A 24,353-nucleotide genomic window follows, 5' to 3' on the forward strand; every position below is an offset into this window, starting at 1 on the left:
CCTGAGGCAGTTATTTTATTAGTACTCATATTGGATGGCCCTTCCCTCATGTCTACTGGGTATGTGGGACAAAATGCATTGGGAGGGCTTCTAGGCAGGTCTCTATTTCTATCCTTTATTTTATTTACTTTGCTGTGTACACAATCTTCTCTTCACGCAAGCATGCACATCACAGCTGCATAGTAACAAGAGAGAGCTCATTAGCATATATGCCGCCAAACCCCCATTCAAACTTCGTGCCATTCCCGAACTGAACATCACCTCAGATCTTTTTCAGCCTCGAACCACAATGCTGCATCATTCCTACAACCATCACAACATTCTTATAAAAATTCCTACATCCATTCAAGCTCGCTGACCTCACCACAACTGCCACAACGCTTCAATCACCTCACCATAACTGCCACAATGCTTCAACCCCTCACCACATCCGCTCCAAGCTCCGAAGCCAGTCACAACCCCAGACGCCCATCACTGTCCTTTGAAGATATTGGGGAACCATGGACGCTCCTACCATAACAGTTGCTTGTGTTCGGAACATTTTGGCATGTAGCTCGAAGTGCAAGTGTGCAGTAGAATCCGTTCAACATCACCTGGATAGCCCTGGCGCTCCGCTCAGTCATGACCCCTATTTGGTGTCCAGCGCACGTTCATGGCCGGAAAGCGCCCCTACAAACCCATGTTAATCTCGAAGCTCCATTGCGTGACCAAGTTCTGGGGCGAATGAGGCCATTTTCAGCATCGGGTCTTCACAGGGGCGGGGCTAATTCTTGGAAAAGCATCCGTGCACTAATGAGGGCACAGGAAAACGCCCACCAACCTTCCTGATCAGACTTTGGGCGCCTCTGGGAGGAGAGTTTTGAGGAGGAGACACTTCTGGTTGGAGACACTTCTACCTTCCTACCATACAAGCCAGACTTGTGAAGTGCTTGGGATATTGTCACATGCACAGTGACTAGTCTTTGCCATAGAGGCCTGTAGCTCGTTCAAAGTTGCTATTGGCCTCTTGGTGGCTTCTCTAATATCCTCCTCCTTGCTTGGTCATCCAAGATTTTTTAGATATTTTAGTGGAGAAGATGTTTTAGTGAAAATGAGGGATTCGGGGAGGAGGCCTGTGGCCCCCTTTCTGGGAGAGTTACAGCCATCATGAGCACAATTTAAGGTTGGAGCATGGTCCCAATGCTTTATGGCGAGTTCAGTCTGGATCTTTCTGGTGGTTTCTGAGAAGATTTTTGAATAAAATACTAATATTTGAGACAACCCCCCCATTTCCAACGGGCACATCCAGATGGGGAGCATAGCCCCATGAGACCTTGCTGTCCTGATGCATCATACCAAATTTTGTCCACATCGGTCAGGTAGTTTGTGTGAAGATTTTTAGTGAAATGTTAACTGACAGACGCACATACGTACAGTGCTTATGGAAATCCTACACCCTCTTTCAAAATTTTCTCCCTTTGTTGTCTTATAACCTGGAATTAAATTGCATTAAATCAGACTTTTTACACCTTAACTTTCATATCCTAACCTACACTGCCAAGTGAAAAACAAGTTCTACAAATCTCAGAAAATTAATTAAAAATACAACACTAGAATATCTTGGTTGGATAAGTGTCCACCCCCTTATCATAGCATTTGTAGATTAGCTCAGGTGTAACCAGTCACCTTCAAAATCATACACCAAGTTAATTGGCCTCCACCTGTGTTAAATTGCAGTGATTCGGATAATTTCAGAAGAATATCAGATGTTCCTGTAGGTTTCCTCTGCTGGGTGGTGCCTTTCACAGCAAAGACTCAACCATGAGAACCAAGGAGCTTTCAAAAGAACTCCAGGATAAAGTTGTGGAAAGCACAGACCAGTGAATGGGTATAAAAATATTTCAAAGGCCTTGAATATCCCTTGGGAAACAGTCAAGACAATCATTAAGATGTGGAAGGCGTATGGTACCACAAAGACCCCGGCTAGATCAGGCCATCCCTCCAAACTCGATGGCCAAGCAAGGAGACTGAGCAGAGAGGTCACCAAGAGGCCAATGGCAACTTTGAAAGAGCTACATACCTGTATGGCAAAGGCTCGTCAATGTGCGCATGTGACAACAATAACCCAAGCACTCCACAAGTCTGACCTTCATGATAAAGTGGCAAGAAGGAAGCCATTATTGGAAAAAGCTCACCTCGAGTCCTGTTTGAGGTATGCAAAAAAACACTCCAGAGATTCTGAAGCCATGTGGCAAAAAGTTTTGTGGTCTGATGAAACGAAGATGGAACTTTTCGGTCAAAATGCATAACGTTAAGTTTGGTGCAAACCCAACACAGCACATCACCCAAAGAACACTATCCCGACTGTAGAGCATGGTGGTGGCAGCATCATGTTGTGGGGCTGTTTCTCATCAGCAGGGACTGGGGCACTTGTCACATTAGAAGGGAAAATGGATGGAGCAAAATACAGAAAAATCCGAGAAGAAAACCTGCTGCTCCTCCGCAAGAAAGCTGAAATTGGGACGGAAGTTCACCTATCAGCATGACAACGACCCAAAGCACACAGCCAAAGCTACATTGGAGTGGCGAAGGAACAAAAAGATAAATGTCCTTGAGTGGCCCAGTCAGAGCCCCGACCTAAGTCTAATGAAAAATCGGTGGCATGACTTGAAGATTACTATCCATCTACGCTCCCCAAGCAACTTGACTGAGCTTGACCAATTTTGTACAGAAGAATGGGCAAATATTGCCCAATCAAGGTGTGCAAAGTTGGTAGAGACCTGTCCCAACAGACTCACAGCAGTAATTGCTGTCAAAGGTGCTTCCACCAAGTATTTACTCAGGAGGGTGGACACTTATCCAACCAAGATATTCTGGTTTTGTATTTTTAATTAACTTTCTGAAATTTATAGAACTTGTTTTTCCCTTGGAAGTTGTCAGTTATGATGTGTAAATAAAAGTGTAAAAAAGTCTGATTTAATGCAATTTAATTCCAGGCAATAAGCCAACAAAAGGTGAAAATTTTGAAAGGGGGTGTAGACTTTCTGTAGGCACTGTACGTATGTACGTCCGTCCGTTGACATTTGACGAAAAATCTTCTCACAAACTACCTGATGGATATCATGTCACGAGTTGTGTGTGCAGATGGGCACATCAAATAGACCCGTCTTGCTTTATTACCTCATCCACTGAAGGTGGAAGGAAGTTATGTTTTCACCCCTGTCTCTGTCTGTTTGTATGTCTGTCTGTCTGTCTGTTTGTCTGTTTATGTGCAGGATATCTCAAAAAGTTGGGGATGGATTCAGATGAAATTTAGTGGAGAGGTTAGGTGTGTGACAAGGACGAACTGATTAGATTTTGGTGAAGATCTGGATCTGGATCCGACTACTAGAATTTTTAAAGTGAGTTTTCACCATTGAGATATAGGGCCAAAAACAATACATAGCACGATTTCTTAACAAGTTTGGGACAGATTCAGACGAAACTTGGTGGATACTTTGGATGTGTGACGAAGAAAAATTGATACAATTTTGGTGAAGATCCATATGCGGATCTTGATCCGAATTTGTTTTTTTTTAGTGAGTTTTCACCATTGAGAAATGGGGCTAAACTGATACAGTATATAGCATGATGTCTCAAAAAGTTGTGGGTGGATTAGGACGAAACTTTATGGACAGGTTGGGTGTGTAACAAGGACAAATTGTTTCGATTTTGGTGAAGTTCCGAATCCGGATACGAGAATTATTTAATTTCAAAAGTGATTCTTCACCATTGAGAGATGCAGCGAGAAACGATATATGGCATGATATTTCAAAAAGTTATTGGGCTCAATTATGTTCCACTGGATGGGGAATTGCGTGGCAGAGGTATGCGCTCTACCGAGTGCCCTTCTAGTTACCGCTGTGACCAAAGGTGGACGGAGGTTATATTTTCATCCTTTTCTCTTTTGGTTTGTCTGTTTTACTGTGAGCAGGATATCTCAAAAACTTATGGACGGATTTGGACAAAATTTGGTGCATAGGTTGGGTGTGTGACCAGGAGGAATTTATTAGATTTTGGTCAAATCCCCAAAAATACTTTCATATTTCATGCATTAAATAAAAAAACGTTCATTAAAAAATCTTTTAAAATGTGCCCATATTTGCAAAAAAAATTTTTTTTGGGGTATTTAACCTTTTGACCCAGCCCCAAGGGGTGGAGCCAAAATGACCCTATTCTTGTACCTTCTTGCCATGTGTTTATCATACTTACCAGGTTTGAATTTCTGCTTAACCGTTTAGAAGGAGATAGCATGGCAGACAGACAGACTCCAGATCTGTCAATTTTTTTCAAAACGTTAAGTTTGGTGCAAACCCCTATTACAATATCCCCTATTATTTTCAAAAAATGTGGGGATAATGAGTGCTATTGGATGTGAAATCCTCCACAGATGACTGATAGGTCTGTCTACTGTCTCGGTGTATAAGTTTGTATCTTGGTAGATTTATTTTTTGCAGGATTTATGTTTTATTAAACCAAAACGCGGTGTCCGTTCCATCCCTACATCGGAAATCTAAGGGACTTCTTGATTGCATTGAGGTACAATAAATTAAGTGTTCAGGAGGAAAAATACCATGAAGTTGAAATGTTTTTTGTTTACATATTGTGACCATTCATTGCACCAATTTGCTATGCATATGTCATATAGCTTAAATGAGGTGACATATGTTGCTATAGCTGAATTGCTCTCAAAGTGACATTTGTTTCAGCAATGACAATGGTAGTTGTCATTGTTTTATTAATGAAAAATCCAAAATAGCCTGGGAAATACTTTTGAGAGGCTGATTGTTGATAACTGTTTAGCATGGTGACAAATCCCAAAATGTCATAAATGTGTGGTAAACCTCTTGCAACAGAAACGTTTCTGCATTGCTTTTAGTTGACATAATTTATGTTTTTGTTGAATGATTTATTTGGACAGTCAGTTTCCTCATTTGAACTTTAATAACCTTTGAACTGGACTGGTTTCAGGAGGAAAATCATTTTATTATTTTTCTCTGCCTTGTTACAGTTTGTGGTGAGACGTACAATCCAGATGAAGAGGACGAAGACACAGAACCTCGGGTAAGTGAAGATGCTTTTTGGGCACATCTTTTTGTCTTTCAATGGTTATGGAATGGAATGTTGTGCATTTTAAAAAAAATATAAAGTCGATACTCTTAGTCTGAAAAACCCTCAATAAAATAAACTTTGTGTGGGCCTACATCTTGTAATATGACCACATGTAAATAAAGGCCTCACATTACATTTAAAAAGACAACTTTATTTTCTGTTTGCTCCTCGGCTTGCTGAGAATTTTCCTCCTCATTCAACATTACAAAACCATCTTATTAGGATTTGGTGATCTGTGTGTGCACTGCTAAAATTGGGTAAGGCTGCTGAATTTACAGAGCACATACTGGAGATGCTAATAATATTGTGAATTGGTAAGATTGCTTACATTATATTGGACAATGCTGTGCTTGTATCCCACAAAGTACAGGATGTTCTGAAAACAAATGTTGTTTCCTTTTAGTGCAGGTCTATGTTTTTGAAACACATCATGTCCCGATTCCACCCCAATACATTCCCACTATACTTCCTTTGAATCCCTTGTCATGTAGTCCAATTTTATTACCGAAAGGTAGAATGTGGCCCTTTTATAATGAAGTACTGTATTCATCCCCTTTTATTTATTTTATTTTATTTTTACAAATTTTGGGTTCTGAAATAGAATGGCTTTTTACATGTTTTTTTTTTTTTAACAGGCTCTAAGGCTGTAGAGCTGCCCCACACATACACCTCTCACACACATGGAAATGCAGACAAATACAGGAGACACAAAACAGGACTATTAGATGAGATAAACACAGCCACTGAGCTTGGGGGGGGGGGGAGTGCCATCACTTCCCAGGGTACTCTGGGTACTAGCAATGCCACAACAATGGCACAGCCTTTCTCACCACACCCGGCTTGTGTATTTATTCTTTAATTGTTATCAACAATATTTTCAAATTGATGCATTGACACACTGGAAGCTAGCGAAGAACTTGAAGCATTGCAGAGATATATTCGGATTTACGAGGTTGAAATGACAGCCTGTATGTCATGTTTTGCACAAGTAGTAGGAGCGAGGAAGGGGGAGAGCGAGGAAGTGGGGGTTGCGAAAAAAAAGGTACCCAAAGAGTCCCTCCTCTCACCCCTTCCCTTCCCAGTCTTTCTCGGTTCCGACAATGCTGGATCAATGGAAAGAAATGACAATCACGGACAGGATGAAACATCAAGGAATTTATTATTAACAAGAAAAATCAATGAACTGAAGGGCTTTTTATTTCCTTGTCGATTATATGGATGAATTCAAATCAATTAAATGTTCAATCAACCAAAGAATTCAACAAGAATTTATAGAAAAATGGACAAAGAACAGATGCTTATGACTATGCCTTACTTAACAATTAAACACGAGACATGGGTACCCATCAGACCATTCAGGGGGGAAATAAATCCGGTCTCAGCTTACCAAGGCAGAAGTCATCGTGGGCGATTAAAATAACCCAAAACATGTGAGCATGCCGTGGTCCATCTCTCCAAATGATATCTCCACAGCTTGGCTCGTTTCCACTGCCAGTGCCCTGCCTCACTGTGCACCCACCCGCAAACAGGTTCGAACACCAATTGACGTCACGTCGTCACCCCCATGAACCACGTATGCCAAGAGCCAGGTACGCCAAGAACCAAGAATGCCAAGAACCAGTCGGACCGAGCAGAACCAGCAGGAACAGTCCAACTGTCACCAACCGCCGTTGCTGTTGTCCCCAGCTGTCACCAACTGTCAGCAGGATCTCTCACCAACCCCTAACAAGACAGTCCTGCCATCCTTTAATAGGCGACCGGTGTGGGCGGAGCCTCAAGCACGACTTCAGCCAAATCCAGCTTGCCTATTGGCGCTTGGCTGCACTTGACATCCATCCGTCCATTCTCGTGGTCATTCTCTCCTGACCATCGAATGAGATGCAACTCCCAATTAACACAGGCCTGGCTTACAATGCCATGTTCGGTGTGCTTGACAAACGCCAGAAAGCAGCCATCTGCGTCAACAATCGAGCAGAAACACGAAGCGCCCACGGAACGTCAAAGGGCAACTGTCACCTCTTTGTTCAGCCTGACACAAAGAAGAGCCAGTTAGCGTCCATATTGTTTCTGAATGGGGTGTCAATTGCCGATGGATAAAGGTGGGTGTCTGAGGTAAATGATCCGAGACCACAGTCATGTTTGACTGTCAGGATAAACTGTTCTGGAAAAGCTTGCAATGTGATTAATGTCTCAAATGTCCTGTTAGTCCAATTTGAAAATGACAACTAAAATAAAATGTGGAAATAAATTATGTATTTCCAAGCCAATGGGTCTTGATGGAAAGGGAATAGACAGTATCCATTGGGCTAAGGACTATCTTATCGTGTGCACAAACGGTGAATATCGCTCGTGCAGAAATGAAAACTGACGTAAAATCGTACATCATGAACGTGTTGTAAAGAGGAAAAGGTTTTCCCAGAAGAAAGAAAGGGAACCTGTTCTCTCCCCTTCTCCAATGCATCAGAGTTGGAATCCCACCGGACAAGGGGATGGGTCCATTCTGAACATGCATTTATGGAAATAACTATCTGAGGACCTGGATGTGTGTTGGCTTAATGGTTAGGGTGGTGGGCTTGGGATCCTAGGATCCCGAGCTCAAATCCTACTCAGCTGAAGAATTAATACCAGTTGGGGTTGACTCTGCCTGTCATCCTTCCGAGGTCGGTAAAATGAGTGCCAGCTTGCTGATATCCTGTGTTGGAGTGACGACTTGTCCATGATTGTGGCCAGTCACGAAGGAGACTGCGAAAGCAGCACCAACGCTCTGTATAGAGTATGGTCCCAATGGGATGGGATCTGGATGTTTTGTGCATTACTCGGATCCGAATCTGAAATCCACGAAATACAAGTATAGTGTTACGGATCTGGAAACCATATGCATTCAAACATAGATGTCCCAAAAGTCAGTTATTCCGTTAAGTACATGTGAGATAGGTCCCTTCCTTTTGTCGAGTGGGAGAATCAGAGGTGTGCATTGCGATGTCCTTTTAGGTAGGTTATTACATCTAATGACCATTCAACAGACCATCCAACAGACCATCCAACGAACCCTTCAACGATCATCCAACAGACCATCCAACAACCAACCACGGTACCTTCCAGCGCTTGCAACCCTCGCCTCGCTGGCCACAGCATACGGGGCAAAAACGTCCAGTCCGCCGTTCCTTTGCGCTTCTACAAACGTTCCTTTTCAACGTTGGATCTTCCCCTTGATGAGTCCACATGCGTGGAGGGGGGGCTCACAGTTTGGCTGAAGCCCCGCCAAGAAAGGGCGGACCCCATGAAGACTCTGTCCAATAGGGGCGGACGGTGACATCTGTTTCACCGAGTCCCCGCCCCGTTCGGGGAGGTCCATAATAATACGACGCGATCCTCAGAGTGGAAGTTTTTTGGAGGAGTTGAGTTGGTTGGTGTCCGTCGTGTGGTTTGAGCTGGAGTCTGGAGCGTTCAAGTGGAGTTCTGCATTTGGCTGGCATTCGTTGGAGTTTTCCTGGGTCCCGTCCGCGACCCTGATCTCCGCCCTGGGACTCCGACTGCTCTGCTCGGGTTCCTCCATGGGCACGAGCCCCATGCGTGTGACTGTGGGCCGAGCCGCACGGCCATTAGCAGGTGCCGCACCGTGGAGCACCCCTCCCTTCAACGTGCAGGTACCCAAGTGAACTGCGACCCCCAGCTTGTCTCTCCCTCTCTGGCTGCGGGGGTCTTTTAATAAATCATCTGAGTGTGCGTCTGAGTTTGTGGGCTCGTCTTGTAAGTAGAAACTGTGTAAGTGTTTTTAAACGTTGTAAATTCTTGCTTGTATATTCCACGATAAGTCTTGCTTTGTGTCTTCTTTATTGTAAATAAATTACTGTCGAAATGTACACAGACACAGACACACACACACACACACGATGGGGTTTTATTAACAGAGGGGAAGGGGAAGAAGAACAATACTGCCACAAATCGCATACATTATCCAATAATAAGTAAATTTTATCCATGCATCCCCGGACCACAGCAGTTTATGCAAATAATCACTTAACCCATTCACTCTGGGAGGATGAGTGATGGTGTTGACATGACATAAATAAACCTGCGCAGCATGAGACCTGCTCGTGCTTGGTCTAGGTCCTGTTTGGGTGTGTGCTCCTCGATATTATCAGCCGTTCGGGGTCTCTTTTGGCATGCTGCAGTCTGGCACAGGGCTCATCCTCGCAGCACCTTGTGTGCCGGTCCAATCCTGCTCTCCGTGTACACTAGCTCAACATGAACCATGACTGTCCTGCTTCAGCCTGGTTAGATGTGACATGGCATGAGCCAAGGAGAGCTTGTGTCTCAGTCGGTAAGATATATGTAGTTCCAAAGTGTGAGGTGTCAGAAGGGCATGAGACTTATGGAAAATGAGCACAAGAGGTCAATTACATATTACTTGCACAAAAAGGGTAGAAATGTCCTCTTTCCTTTGTTCATGATATGTATGTAAATGGCCATGATAGTAAAAGGGAAAAAATAAGGAAAATAACTGTTGTAAATAAACATGAACTCTTATAGGATAAAGCATGTTTGAAATGGGAAAATAATCTACAGCGATAATAACTCCTAACATGATTTGCATGCTTGTTATCCCCCGCCGCGTGGCGGAAGGGGGGGTATTGTTGTCACCCAGGTTGTCCGGCTGTCCGTCTGTCTTTCCGGGCGTCAACATTTATAGCTGTGAGTGTGATAACTCATAAACTGTTCGCCATATCGATTTGAAATTTGGGTCACACATGTACCACCTGTAAAGGAAGAACCCTATTGATTTTGGGCGTGACCGGATCCAAGATTGCCGACTGGGGTGGCCATCTTGAAAAAAATGTTTTTTCTAATAAATGGAAAAACGCTTATCTGATTTCAATTATTTTTGGTTACTACGTTCCTCACCCCTGGGGAACTTTTTCGAGATGATGACCAAATGGTGTCTTGTTTCCAATTCACCTCCCTCATTATCTGGAATATGTATGACCTTTTTCATTCAATGGCAGGGGATTCCCCATCTCTGATGGTATATTTCAACTTTTGCAAGGGTGTTTAATAAATGACCCTCACACAGGAAAAAATGCAATCTACATTATAGTTTGGCCATATTGGTTGTTCCCCGAATAAGCCTTATGGTTCAGTCCCAGCAACGTGCTCTCTGTTGACTCTATTCTTAAACTGAGCTGACATGTTAACAACAATTGTCATGAAGTTACATGGTCAGCCACTGGAAGAATTTTGATTTCTTAAACTTCGAGGCATCACCAGCATCCAAGACCTGGGCCGACCTTGTAAGCAAAGCTGGTTTCCAAAGCCATCCACAGACTGGGAATCTTCCGTCATTAAAATGTTACCCTGAAAAATCAGAACTACTCAGAGCAATACAAGGCCTTTGGTCGTAGCTCAATGGAGTACTGCTCTCCCATAACCCTAATTGCATTAACAGTCACCCACAAAGTGTGGACCATTACTACTTATAGACAAAATGAGACCACATGGGGCAGGCAGATTATTATTGAGCCAGCTCGGTTTTATATATTTTTTATAATGCACCTGAAACGTAGAAGTCAATTAATTTATAATCATGACCTCTGACGTGCCAGCTCAATGGCCTCACTACGAGCCAACTATCTTATCCAAATGATTGACATTGCAGCTGCCTTTCAGTAGATCACAGTGACAAAACCACTCTGCTACTTGACAAACTGTGCAATATCCAGGTTGTTTATGTTTTCCAAGTGCAAGGGTAATATATTTACCAGTGATTCTTCATGATTATGTTTATGTCTGCATGAGTTTGAATTACCTAGGGATAGTCTTTTAAAGTTACATGCACTCAATGCCTTTAAAAATTAAATCAAGATGTTTGTTCCTTCAGGTCATACATCCTAAAACAGATGAGCAGAGAGCACGTCTTCAGGAAGCCTGCAAAAATATTCTGCTCTTCAAGAATGTTGATGAAGTAGGTTTTGATCCGACTACTCGAATTTAAGTGATTCTTCACCATTGGAAGATCGGCCTAAACCGATATATAGCGCGATATCTCAAAAAGTTGATATGTATCTCAACATGTATCTCAAAAAAAAGATATATAGCACGATATCTCAAATTCAGACGAAACTTGGTGGACACGTTGGGTGTGTGCCAAGGACGAATTGGTTAGATTTTGGTTGATCCGAATCCGGATCTGGATACGAGAATTTAACTTTTAATGTGATTCTTCACCATTGAGAGATATGGCCAAAAACGATATAGTACTGTATCGCATGATATTTCAAAAATGTATTGGGCCTGATATGTTCTCGTGGATCAGGCATTACGGGGCGGAGGTATGCACTCTACCAAGTGCCTTTCTAGTTTATTATGGAACACACCAGTACAGAAACACCACAAAAAACAAGTCCTAGCAGGGGTCTGCAATCTCTGATTGCTCTTTTTCTTGTTATTGGAATGTAGTTTCCATGTATTATTGCCTGTTTTTTCTGTTCTGCATTTCTTTCCTAATCGAGTGAGGCTCATGGAAGAGCAAGCGAGGCTCATGCAATGCTCATGGATTTTTTTGCCAAGGAAACAAAGCTTAAATTCATAAAATGTGATCTCATTCTTACTAATCCTATTACCTAAGCAGTTGCAACACTGCACTTGGAAATAATTACACTGCAACCACGTAATATAGTCCTGAAACAAATATTACAATCATACCTTCATAACAAGTCTGATGTGTGTTTGATGAAAATATATGTACTTTAACTTCCTCATTTATCTTCTCCTCATTGTACTTAATTTAAAAACAAATGCAAACCATTTATCTAAATAAAAAAAAAAGTAATTAATATATAGACTATTTTAACCATGCTCTTCTCTTCATTCTGGCACCCAAGCCTCAACCCTTTGTCACATTGGTTTGCATTGAAGAAGGCACAAATTAAATCTGTCACTCAAAAGGCTAAGGAGATTGTTAAATATTGCCATCAAAAACTCAAAACAGTTGAACAAAACACCATTATTATCTTCTTGCCTGCGGCTCTATCGGAGAGACGAACTCCATCCTCTGCTGATGTATCAAGATGGTGTTTTCTATCACTGTCCATTGTCACCAAATTGTCCCAAGTTTGCCCCTTTCCTGTTGTGTGGCGCCCTCTAATGTCAATATTTTGTTGTGGCATTGTTTTAACTGTAATTCGTTTGTTGCAAGAATTTGGGCTTCTGTCACAGCTTACCAGACTGTTGATCAATTTCTAAATATACCAACAAATTATCACCTTTGTCTATGACATGAAGTCATCTAATTCATTCAGCTGGCCAATGAGCCTCTTGCTGCCCATGTTTATTACTCAGGTGTTGTCTTCTTCAGCCATCTTCACTTTGGTTCAGGATCCACGGACATTTGATCTGGCATCTTGAAACATGCAATTTTATTTTCTAACTATAGTTTTTCCATTTCCTACAAAATCCCTTCAAAGTCCCATTATTATTATTATTATTATTATTATTATTATTATTATTATTTGTAATTCTTTTGATCTGAAGGCCACTCTGCTGTGCCATCCTCCACCCCAACCCCCTTTTTCATACCAACGACCACTAAAGCGGATATTGGGCTACGCTTACCCAAGGGACTCACTTGGTGAAGTTGAAGTGTACCACAGCATGAATTCTGCTTTATTTTGGGGGTGATAACTGTTTAATCAGCTGCCAACTAACTGTGGTGTTGTAGTTTACTTGTTTAAATAGCTCCAAGAGTCAACGATAGTCGCTTAGTGCCAGCACCAGTCAGATGACCCTTGCTGGAAAGGAAGGTCAAGGTGTCGGAACAAGTTTGAGAAATCCTTTGCCAACCTTTCATTGGCAAGTGTGGTGAGTATATTTAGGTTTTAGACCCTTCAATATGCCGTGTTACAGTGAAAAATAGCTTTGAGTCCTCAGCAGCTCTGACGTTGATGATAATTGGAATATGGAGAGATCGGAGAGTGAAATGATTCTGTGGGTTTCATTAGGATCCCATTACACATTGGATCTTGGTACAGATAACACACTGCCTTTTTAGATGAGCAACGTTTCAGAACCCTGTGGGAAGAATTGAAGTTGACCAAAAATGTCTTTGCCTGCAAAGAAGAAAATGATCTCAACATTATCACAAAATAGAGATCCACACTAATCATGATAAAAATCTAAACAACTAACTCTTTCGTAGAAAAGTACAATTTGCTGGTACTGCATTTCAAATTCAACAAAGCCATCCTACCGTTTTCTACCGACGCAATTGTTTGCGTTGAGAAGCATAAAAAATGGAAATGTACCTGCAGAAACGAAATTGTCAGAAATGGAGGTGAAGTGCCTGAGTAAATTGCAAAAAGCTTTTTCAGTGTTTTGGCAATGAAAATATTCTCCGAACTTTGAAAAACTCAGATCTGGTACTTATCCACAAAAAAGGGATGATACAAAACTGAAAAGAATTCTGTCCAATTAACCTGTGCACCATCATTTATAAATTGTCCAAAAAAGTCATCTGTGTGTTGTGTTGTGTTGTGTTCTTTAATGAATATGACTTGGGGATCAATTATTCAGCAGTTACATCTTAATGAGTGTAAGCACAAGTGGTTGTAAACCCCATATCGCCATCCCTCCGGCCCATTTCCACGTATGCAGTCTCACAGAGCTAGGAAGCACGCTTCACGACACCATTTGTAAAACCCCATGTGAGAGGCTTCACAAAGCAGACATGCGCTCTCCTTGTTGAAATCCAAGAAAAGGACAACAGAGATGATATGAGATACACGTGGGTGGGAGATGGGGGGGAAAAAGCAGACAAGAGGGTCAAGCTGATCGGAAGATATCCCGACATCCGAGTCCATGCATTTGGGTCGCTCTCCCTCTCTCGTTCTCTCTCTCGTTCTCTCTCTCGTTCTCTCTCTCGTTCTCTCTCTCGTTCTCTCTCTCTCGTTCTCTCTCTCTCGTTCTCTCTCTCTCGTTCTCTCTCTCTCGTTCTCTCTCTCGTTCTCTCTCTCGTTCTCTCTCTCTCGTTCTCTCTCTCTCTCGTTCTCTCTCTCTCTCGTTCTCTCTCTCTCTCGTTCTCTCTCTCTCTCGTTCTCTCTCTCTCTCGTTCTCTCTCTCTCTCTCTCGTTCTCTCTCTCTCTCTCGTTCTCTCTCTCTCGTTCTCTCTCTCTCGTTCTCTCTCTCGTTCTCTCTCTCGTTCTCTCGCTCGTTCTCTCGCTCGTTCTCTCGCTCGTTCTCTCGCTCGTTCTCTCGCTCGTTCTCTCGCTCGTTCTCTCGCTCGTTCTCTCGCTCGTTCTCTCGCTCGTTCTCTCGCTCGTTCTCTCGCTCGTTCTCTCGCTCGTTCTCTCGCTCTCGCTCTCTCTCTCTCTCTCTCTCGTTCTCTCGCTCGTTCTCTCGCTCTCTCTCTCTCTCTCTCTCTCTCTCTCTCTCTCTCTCTCTCGCTCTCGCATGGATTCGGATGTCGGGATATCTTCCAATCAGCCTTACCCTCTTGTCTGCTTTTTCCCCCCCATCTCCCACCCATGTGTATCTTGTATCATCTCTGTTGTCCTTTCCTTGCATTTCAACAAGGAGAGCACTTGTCTGCTATGTGAAGCCTCTTGCACGGGGTTTTACAAATGGCGTCGCGAAGCATGCTCTGTGAGATTGCATGCGTGGGAATGGGCTGGAGAGCTGGCTATATGAGGATGGGACCATCACACCTCAATGCCACACAGCCAGTAACCCCAGAGAGCGAGTGCATAGAACTCTCTCATAGACGAGACCATCGAGCACAAAGCTAGTCAGCTCACACACAGCCGCTACATGAAATCAGAGCCATCTCCCAAGACATATCGCATGCTTTTGATACAGTCTGGCACCCTGCCCTGCTCACCAAACCCTCTTCCTATGGTATCCATGGACATCTTTACTCATGGCTCACAGACTTCCTTGACAAAGTTGACAAATCATGGCAGATAGTGAGACGCAGAAGCTTAGATGAAAGGATTTCTTCAAGAGGATTGTTGAGAAAGTAGATGTGGTGGGGTGGGGTGTGGGGGGGGGGGTTCCAGACTGTGCTTCCAGAGAGACATGTTCCACGTTTTGGACCAGTTTGTGATTTTATCCAGATCTGCAGAGAGTGAAGAAGCTGCTGCTTGCAGATCTGAGGGATGACACATGGTACGGCAGAGGTTGGAGTCATCAGCAAAGAGATAAAGAGGATTTTCCAGAGAATCAGAGACATCATTGATGAAAACCAGAAAAAGAACAGGGCCCAGAACGCTGCCTTGAGGAACTCCAGCCTGGACAGGAAGAGGGGATGAAAGAACTCAATTAAGGGCCACATGTTGACTGCGACAGGGGAGGAAGTCTGTGAGCCATGAGTAAAGATGTCCATGGATACCATAGGAAGAGGGTTTGGTGAGCAGTTCAGGGTGCTAGACTGTATCAAAAGCATGCGATATGTCTTGGAAGATGGCTCTGATTTCATGTCTGGTATGGAGGATCTCCATCCATTGTTGGGAGAGCAGATGCAGCATATCCAGGGTAGAATGACCTGGTCTGAATCCAAATTGATGATCGGAAATCAAGCCATTGGAGTACAAGAAGGATTTAATGTCTGAAGGTGATGATTGTTTCCATAGCCTTGCTGATGATTGGGAGAAGGCTGATTGCTCTGTAATTGCAGGGATCTGTTTTTCCACCTTTTTATGCAGAGCGTTAATGTTTGCTGATTTCCAAGCAGATGACCTTGAGCAAATGAGAGAGGGTGAATGGAATAGAGAGAGGGTGAGCAAGAGCAGAAAAGCAGGTTTTTGGACGTGGGCTGATGTCGTCTGGACCGGTTGCAGAATCTGAATCGAGGTTTGACAGCAACTTCTTCACATTGTCCAGAGAAAAGGACACAGAGTTCAGGAACATCTGGGTAATATAAGGTGGTTACAGAAAGAAACGGGTTTAGGACACAAGATTTCGAAGCAAACACGGAGTTGAGGCATTCAGCCTTTTCATGTGCAGTGTCAGCTGTGCGGCATTTGAGGTATGTGATGGGGATGGTGGGGGAATGTACACCAGAAACAGACTTAACTAGACGCCACCAGGATTTGCAGGAGGGATACAGGTTTGAGAGTTCAGACTTGAGATTAGAAAGATGTTTTCTGGCTCTCCTGAGGGTAGACACACACTTGCTCTGAGCTTTATGGAAGGAACTGAGATTGCCTTTGGTTGGATTAGCCTTCTATGAGGTGAAGGCAAGTTGTTTCAGGACAACTGCCTTGCCACAAGCTTCAATGTACCATGGGCTGGAGGAAGGGTAGGACAACTGAAGCTGAGAGGGGATAAATCTGTGCATGAGGGAGAGCAAGTTTCTTTGAAAGAATTCGCAGGACGAGTTGATGTCTGAGGATGTAGAGATGGGAGACAAGTCTATAAGTTTGGCTGATTGAAGTCCCTGCCTTCGGCCTGAGTGAAATGCCAGGCTCGACAGCGCTGAGGTGGTTCTCTAATAACAGCCAGAGAGATGTCTACTTTGACAAGCTTGTGGTCAGATGAACCGATTGGAGCAAAGGAAGAACAGTAGATATTTTCAGGGAAATTGGTCAAAATCAGATCCAGAAGAGATGGAGTCCCGTTGGTTGAGACCCCGGTCAGGAAGTTGACAGATTTTGTCAGTCCCAATGACTCACAGAAGTCTTTTGCTGAAGTGCCATGGCAGGTGAGAGAGGTACTCACACCCAGCCACCTGGCATGATGACTATTGAAGTCACCACATATGAGGAAGAGTTGGGATTAGAGGATAGAAGTTGGTCCATGTTTTCAGAGAGTGAGATGTAAATGGAGTCATCACCGTTTGGTGGACGGTACAACACACACCTAAACATTCGGTGGGAGTGGAGGGGAAGCTCTATCCAGAGGTATTCCTGGGTGTGTGGGGGAGAGAGGGCAATGCATGGTGAGTGAAGAATGGTCTTTGATGAAGAGAGCATCTCCACCACCAAGACGAGGCTCAGGTCTGTCATACCGGAGGAGGGAGTAACCCTGGAGAGATACGAGGGAGTCAGAGACGTCTTGAAAGAAGAATGATTCTGTTGAGCAGATTATATCTGGTTTGTCAGTGGCAACCTGTATGGAAATATCTGTCAGGTTTGAGTGAAGGCCTCAGATGTTTGATGTCCACCCTGTTAAGGAATAGGGAGGGAGGAGGTTTTGGGTGCAGGGGAGGGGAGGGAGGGGAGGATAGGACAGGACGAGGGAGGAGGATGGGTGGTAAGGATAGTTGTTGAAAGAGTGTGAGGGATTGCAGAAGGGTGAGGGGAGAGGGCCGAATGAGGAGGAGAAAAGGCTCGGTGGTGATGGGTTGAGGTACAGTGGGGAGTAATTTGAGAGGAGGCAGAGGGCATTTGAGGATTGGAGGAGGTGGAGTGATGAGATGGAAGAGAGAAGTTGGAGGAAGGAGGCAGCTTTGTGGATGTGAGGGGGGGAACTTTGGAAAGGGGGAGTGAGGGGGAAGATTGGAGGGAGAAAGGTGAGAGGGAAGTTTGGAGGGGGAAGAGTGTGAAGGTTGCTTTGAGATGGAGGGGAGATGATAAGAGCAGGCACGGCCAAGGTGCAGGAGGGTGATGGGAGAGGTGAGGAGAGGCTAAAGATGAGACTTGGTAGAGGTATGGTGAAGAAGGGAGCAGACAGGGGGAGGTACAAGATATGAGGGGTTGGGAAGAGGGAGAGGTGTGCTGAGAAGAAGGAAGGAGCATGTTTTGTTTGTGGTGATGAGTGTACTGATTGAGAGCATGAGATATCTGTTAGGTTAGAAGGGAGCCCACAGATGTTAGAACACCACACACTTTGGGACAACAAAGGAGGAGCTGATACTGAATCAGAAGACAGAAAAATTGTGTAGGTGTTGGTGAATTTGGATCGGCAAACGCAGAAGGAAGCTGGTCGTTCGACAAAAGTTACAGGAAGAAGAGGGGGTAGAGAAGCATGTGGTTGCAGGAGGTGTAACGTGAGAGGTTAAAAGAAGTATTTTTTTTAAAGATTTGGTAAGAGAAAGATTGAAGAAAAAATTGTGAAGGTGTGTGGTGAATATGAGTTGGCAAAAGTAGTAGATGGTAGATCGGCAGAAGGAAGAGGAAAAATAGTTGATGTACTTTTTTTTGTTGATGTACTTTTTTTATGTATTTTAAGACATTAAACATAGGGTATAGTTGAGAGGGATAGAAGGAGGATGGGGGGAAAATTGGAGAAAATATAAACGGATGGTAATAAGGAGAAAATATAATAAACACGATCGTGCGCACATACGGGAAGGGTAGGCCTCAAGGAACTCCCGATTATGAAAAGATGACGAAAACTTCACATTTTGCACAAGTTTTAACACAAGACAGAACTAGAAACACAGCAAACACAGAGATAACAAAGTGACAGTTAAAACGTGACAAAAACGACCAGAAAGCTTATCTTTGAGAAAGTCGGCCGAGACCCGAAAGAAGAACCGCCACCGTTGCTCAAGAACCGGAACTGGGAGTGAGTCTTCAACGGTCTTCTGAGTCTTGCAGGGTGTTAGGGATTTTGGAGTTCGAAATGGTGTTCTGGGTAATAAATGTTTAAAGGGTCTTGGGGTTCTAAAGTGCCTGATGTAATTAATACACATACTCACGTTCTGTGTGAACAAACAAACCCAAATGCAATACCCTCTCTTCTGGCGAGGGTAACATAAGAACAAGACAGATGTCATGCAGAGCATGATGCATGAAAAATCCATAAAACAAATTCTTACCATATAAAATATTTGGTTAAATTCAATGACCTGATGGCAAATCCTGTTCAAAGTTCAAGTCAATCAGATGAAAATTGATTATTTTAGAGAGTTCACCTAAATTGTTGACCTTTGGCCTATGTACTCCGATTTTGTTCGTGAAAACTCTGACAGCAAAACAATATTTCTGAACAACTGTTGATTTGAAAGCTGTTTTCAGAGTAGCATGCAGACATATACCGTTGCTTATTGTGATGCATTTCTGTCCATCAGGAACAGCTTTCTCAAGTGCTTGATGCAATGTTTGAGAAGACTGTTGAGAATGGAGAGCACGTGATTGACCAAGGGGATGACGGGGACAATTTTTATGTCATTGAAAGGTTTGTGACATCCGCCTCTGCTTAATGGCTTATTTGGTTTGAAAAAACAATCCTTGAAAAAGTTATGTAAAAATTGCTTTAATTTGATCAAAACCTATGGGAATTTTTTTTTTCAATCAAACCCCCCAAAAATTGAACTCAGGTGGTGTATAGGCAACAGACCACTGGCTTGATCACTCCCAAAACTTTTTTCTTTGCTGTTAAGAAATATAACCTCCCATTTTTGAGCTCTTTCAACCAGTGTAATTTGTTGATATATCTGCTTTTTGCATGTTTGGGTTCCTTCTGATTACTCCAATGTAACAAAAACAATCCTTGAAAAGGGATTGTTTTTGTTACATTGGAGTAATCAGAAGAAATCCTTTGGCCCTCGGAATGTGAAAAGCTTCCTTTTTTTTTGGTCCTTATTTATATTGTGGTATTCTTTTATATTGTGGTATCCTTTTACAGGTTTCTGCTAGCTTTTTGATAAAAAGCAAGATCAATTGTAAAATATTTATTGTAAAATAATCTGAGAAGAATGATGAAAACACTCATGTTTTTTGATGGATCACATCATTTATGTATTGAGATCTGACAAAACTTAATACTGTATGATGGATACTTCAATAGGTGTTATTTTTGTTTTGTCTAATGTCAACAACTGTGAGTGTAAATACCATAATCTCTCATGTATAAGTCACACTTTTTTCCCCAGAAATATCTGATCAACATTTGGGGTGCGTATTATCCATGAGGACAAAAATCAAAGCTCTTTTTCTCCAGATTTCTCGCACCGACAAAAGATCAACCTTCGTTACTGGGTGCTGCCATCTTTAAAATGCAGTGCATTGTGGGACATCTTGTCCAATATTGAACATATATTTATTGTTCTAAATAACCGGGCGTAGTGGCGTGCGCCTGTAATCCGGCTACTCGGAGGCTTGGGTTGGAGGATCGCTTGAGGACGGGGGCTCTGCACTGGGCAGGGTGTAGAGCATCCCGGAATCATGGCGAAACCCAAATCCTGATCCCTGTGTCGTAAGAGGTGACCAGGGTTGCGTCAGGAAGGGCATCCGGCGTAAAACCTGTGCCAAATCAGTATGCGGATCATAACGGATGATCCGCTGTGGCGACCCCTCACGGGAGCAGCTGAAAGATGAACAACATTTATTGTTCTAAATAACAATTATTTTTAATATACTCGGTTAATAACAAATAATACTCGGTTGTAATTTATTATTTTGCTTTTTAAACCTTTTATTCAAACTTTAAAAAATAGACACCAACACAAACTTTAAATATTTTATAGAAAAATATAAATACGTTTTGGGATTAATGTGCATTGCAGTACAATAGTCTGCTTGACAATTACCATCAGCTAATGATTTGCTAGATTTGAGAGTCACCAACAACCCCTTACTGTGCTAATCTGATAGATGTCAACATATCACTCCGTAAGAGTTGCTGATAAATTCAACATGCCATGTCGCTCATCATATTGTGGTTCATACAAGTTACAAGTCATCTGATATGCTGAATTAATATGTTGACAGCCGACTCTTGCTGGCAGTCAAATGTCCTGGATCATGGAGAATACGTTTATTTCAGTTATTATACTTTATTTCTCCCTAGGCATATCGCGTGCTTTTGATATGGTCTGGCACCCCACCCTGCTCACCAAACTCTCTTCCTGTGGTATCGGAGGCCATCTCCACTCATGGCTGGCAGACTTCCTCTCCTGTTGCAGTCAACATGTGGCCCTCAGTGGAATTCTCTCATCCCCTCTTCCTGTCCAGGCTGGAGTTCCTCAAGGCAGTATTCTGGTCCCTGTTCTTTTTCTGGTTTTCATCAATAATCTCTTTGACTCTCTTGAAAATCCTCTTTATCTCTCTGCTGATGACTCCACCCTCTGCCGAATCATCTGTCATCCCTTCGATAGGCAAGCAGCAGCCTCTTCACTCTGCAGATCTGGAAAAAATCACAAACTGATCCAACACGTGGAACATGTCTTTCATTCCTGACAAATTTAACACACTCACTATGTCTCTCCGAAAGGACCGTCTTGACCCCCCCCCCATCTACTTTCTCAACAATCTTCTTGAAGAAGTCCTTTCATTCAAGCTTTTGGGCCTCACTATCTGCCAAGATCCTTCCTGGGAAAGCCACATTTCCAAGCTGGCCTCCAAAGCCATTCGCTTTGGAGGCATCCTCCATGAGATGATGGAGGACTGGGCATCCTCCTTCGTGCAAAGCCCTTCTTTGGCACACCTGAGCTCCTGACCATTTACAAAGCTTTCATCCGGAGCCTGATGGAGTACTGCTCTCCCCTCTGGGCTGGTACTCTGGCCTCTCACCTTTCTTGGCTTCATGATTTGGAAACCAAGGCTTTTAGGATCATTGGTATCTCCCACGATGAGGCAAAGTCTTTGGGTCTCTCACTCTCTCACCATAGGCAGGTCGGTGGTCTTTCAAGGCAAGCACCACCCGGGCACGTCCGGATGCAAAAACCGCCCGGGCTGTCCGGAGGTAAGCGCCATCCACTGCGACAGACATGGACGGGGGGGCGGGGGGGGGGAAGTGAGCAGATAGAAAATTTTATGCTTTCAAAAAAAAAACAAGAAACGAATACTTCGATATCGCGCGGCTGGGGGCAGTAAAAGTCTAGGTTCGGAATGATAAAACAATTTTTGCAGTTATAAAATTTAAATGTAGACACCGTGAATTAGCATGCATGAAGGGAAAAGTTGTGATGTTGGACAAATTTCTATTTATAGCCCTCAGATCAAAGGGACGTACACGGCCATAAGTGTGACAGAAGACACAGGACAGAATAGCCAATTATATAACAGCGCGTTGTCGCCGCGCTGTAATAACCACTTCTGTCACCAAAAAAGAGGAAGAAATCACCTCCACAAGACGGTTTAAAAACACTTCTGGTGAAAAACGATGAAGAACGAGAGTTACAACGCTGCGCGTGAATAACTAACGGAACAGGAAGATTATCACTTCCTGCTCAGAAAATCAACTTCCGGCGTCACACAGAAAACGATTCAGCACAAAAAACGTAGCTCTTCGACATTAACCCCACCCACAATTCACCCGGCAATCTCCGCCCACAATTCACCCGGCAATCTCCGCCCACAATCCACCCGGCAATCTCCGCCCACAATCCACCCGGCAATCTCCGCCCACAATCCACCCGGCAATCTCCGCCCACAATCCACCCGGCAATCTCCGCCCACAATCCACCCGGCAATCTCCGCCCACAATCCACCCGGCAATCTCCGCCCACAAGTGTGACAGAAGACACAGGACAGAATAGGCAATTATATAACAGCGCGATGTTGCTGCGCTGTAATAAAACGCACTGTCTGTGCATGCGTCACGTGGTACATTGGTTCGTGATCCACGCAAATCTCATAACTTCATTTTAAAACGTCCGCTTTTCACCATATTTGCTTTGATTCCCTGTCGAGCACCTCGCGAAACCTCTGAAAATATCGACACAGATCTGGCAGACTTTAGGGATAAGCAGTCCCTCTTGGGGACAGGGTGGGAGGTAAAGCAGTGAATGCATTAAATCATGTAGCTCCTTGAATCTGGTTAATTTTGGCACATTCCTAAATCTTTTGTTCATTCAATACAATTCTCTAAACAGGAGAAAAAGATGAGTTTAATGCTTTGGAAATTTCATATTTTCTTGTGTATATATGGAGGAGAAGGGACCATAGCCTTGCTTGCTTCAAGTAAATAAGTGTATAGGCTTAGTTATAAGAGTCGTTATTTCTTTTAATTATAAGATTTCACTCCAGATTTCGAAACTTATTTTGGCCAGACTATATCTGTTCCTCAAAGTTGAAATAATCCTTCGATGATATACTTTAATGAGTCTGTGAGAGTAGACCATGGAACATTGCATCATATAATCCATTAAATCGCTCCAACCTCCTAATTTGAAAGCTCTAGTACTTACAAAAGCGATGTATATAACGATTTGTAGCTGATGAACAGGCATTCAATAATATGAGTGAGGAAAGTGAAAGCAAACTTTATCTTGAAGAAATCGTTGCAGCCTGTTCCAAATCGAGGCATGGTTTCGCAGGCCAAACAACATGGTGGCTTCAGACCCAAGCCAGGTTGCCAAGGATACACATTATGACCCCATAGAGAGCAGTGACCGAGGATGCGCCTAATAAAGGCCGTTAATTATCTTCAAAAGGGGTGTTTTGATTAACCCAAACACCCAATGTTCAGTCATGCACTTCCTTTGAGCTTTCTTCATATGCATGCAAAGTTTCAGGTTGCTACGTTTCATGGTTTTGGAGTTATGGAGGACATGTACTGGCATACACTGAAAAAAAAAAACACATTTATTAGTGTTGATTCAACTTTGTGGATGTAGAAGATACCTGGGTGTATTTTGCAGAGATTAGGCAAGTTATCACTGGCACCTTGGCTCAATTATAAATTCCTGCTTTGACTGTAAGTCTAATTTAGTCTGGTCTTCTCTGGCATTCTTTGACACCAGGTTTCACTGTTCGCTATCTCGCAGTGCATTTACTGTGTGTGTTGCATGCAGTTCCTATGCGATATGAATACTTTGGTGCGTGAATTTGTGTATGTCGTGTGTGTGTGTGAATGATGTACCAATGACAGGGTACCCAATTATTTATTGGTAAGAAATTGGTACAAGTTGGTGTGCATTTTTTGTCTGAAAATGCATCCAATTTTATCACGCTGCCCCTTTTTTAGACCTACATCCACTGTAGATTGCTGAGGAACCACACAACACATTTTGACACACAATATCAGGTGACACGTCTGTGTTTAAGGGAAAGAACTGCCTCTCGCACAGCAACACACTTTACTAGATAACGAGCAGACCTGAACCACTTGATACAATGCTAGTGTAATACTTTCAAAGGCTACCACTACAGCAGCAATTCCTGTATTGTGTGTGGCTTCATGCCATCGACCTCATCATGGACATACCCACAAAGAAAGAAATTGGGGAACAAAGGCCATTCCATGCTTCCACTATACTATGGCTGATCTGATGCGTTTGAGACTTGCTTCACATGCATCAGGTGTGGTGTGTGTTTGCCTTATCTTTGGCTGTTGTGGTTGCT

At 43.2% G+C, this 24,353-nt stretch overlaps 1 protein-coding gene across 1 annotated transcript in view; it reads left to right on the plus strand.

Annotated features, from left to right (window-relative positions):
- Nucleotides 1-24,353, plus strand: part of LOC147020188 (cAMP-dependent protein kinase type II-alpha regulatory subunit-like) — a 138,710-nt gene that overhangs the window by 76,789 nt on the left and 37,568 nt on the right. Inside the window, exons 3-5 of the mRNA XM_085895317.1 lie at nt 5,030-5,082; nt 11,009-11,092; nt 19,136-19,242. Of these exons, the coding sequence (XP_085751443.1) occupies nt 5,030-5,082; nt 11,009-11,092; nt 19,136-19,242 (244 nt within the window). The remainder of the gene's footprint in view (nt 1-5,029; nt 5,083-11,008; nt 11,093-19,135; nt 19,243-24,353) is intronic.

This window comes from Eptatretus burgeri, chromosome 9, assembly GCF_056783735.1.
Source record: "Eptatretus burgeri isolate ZD-2024b chromosome 9, Ebu_testis_v1, whole genome shotgun sequence".
In the NCBI taxonomy this organism is placed as follows: Eukaryota; Metazoa; Chordata; class Myxini; order Myxiniformes; family Myxinidae; genus Eptatretus; species Eptatretus burgeri.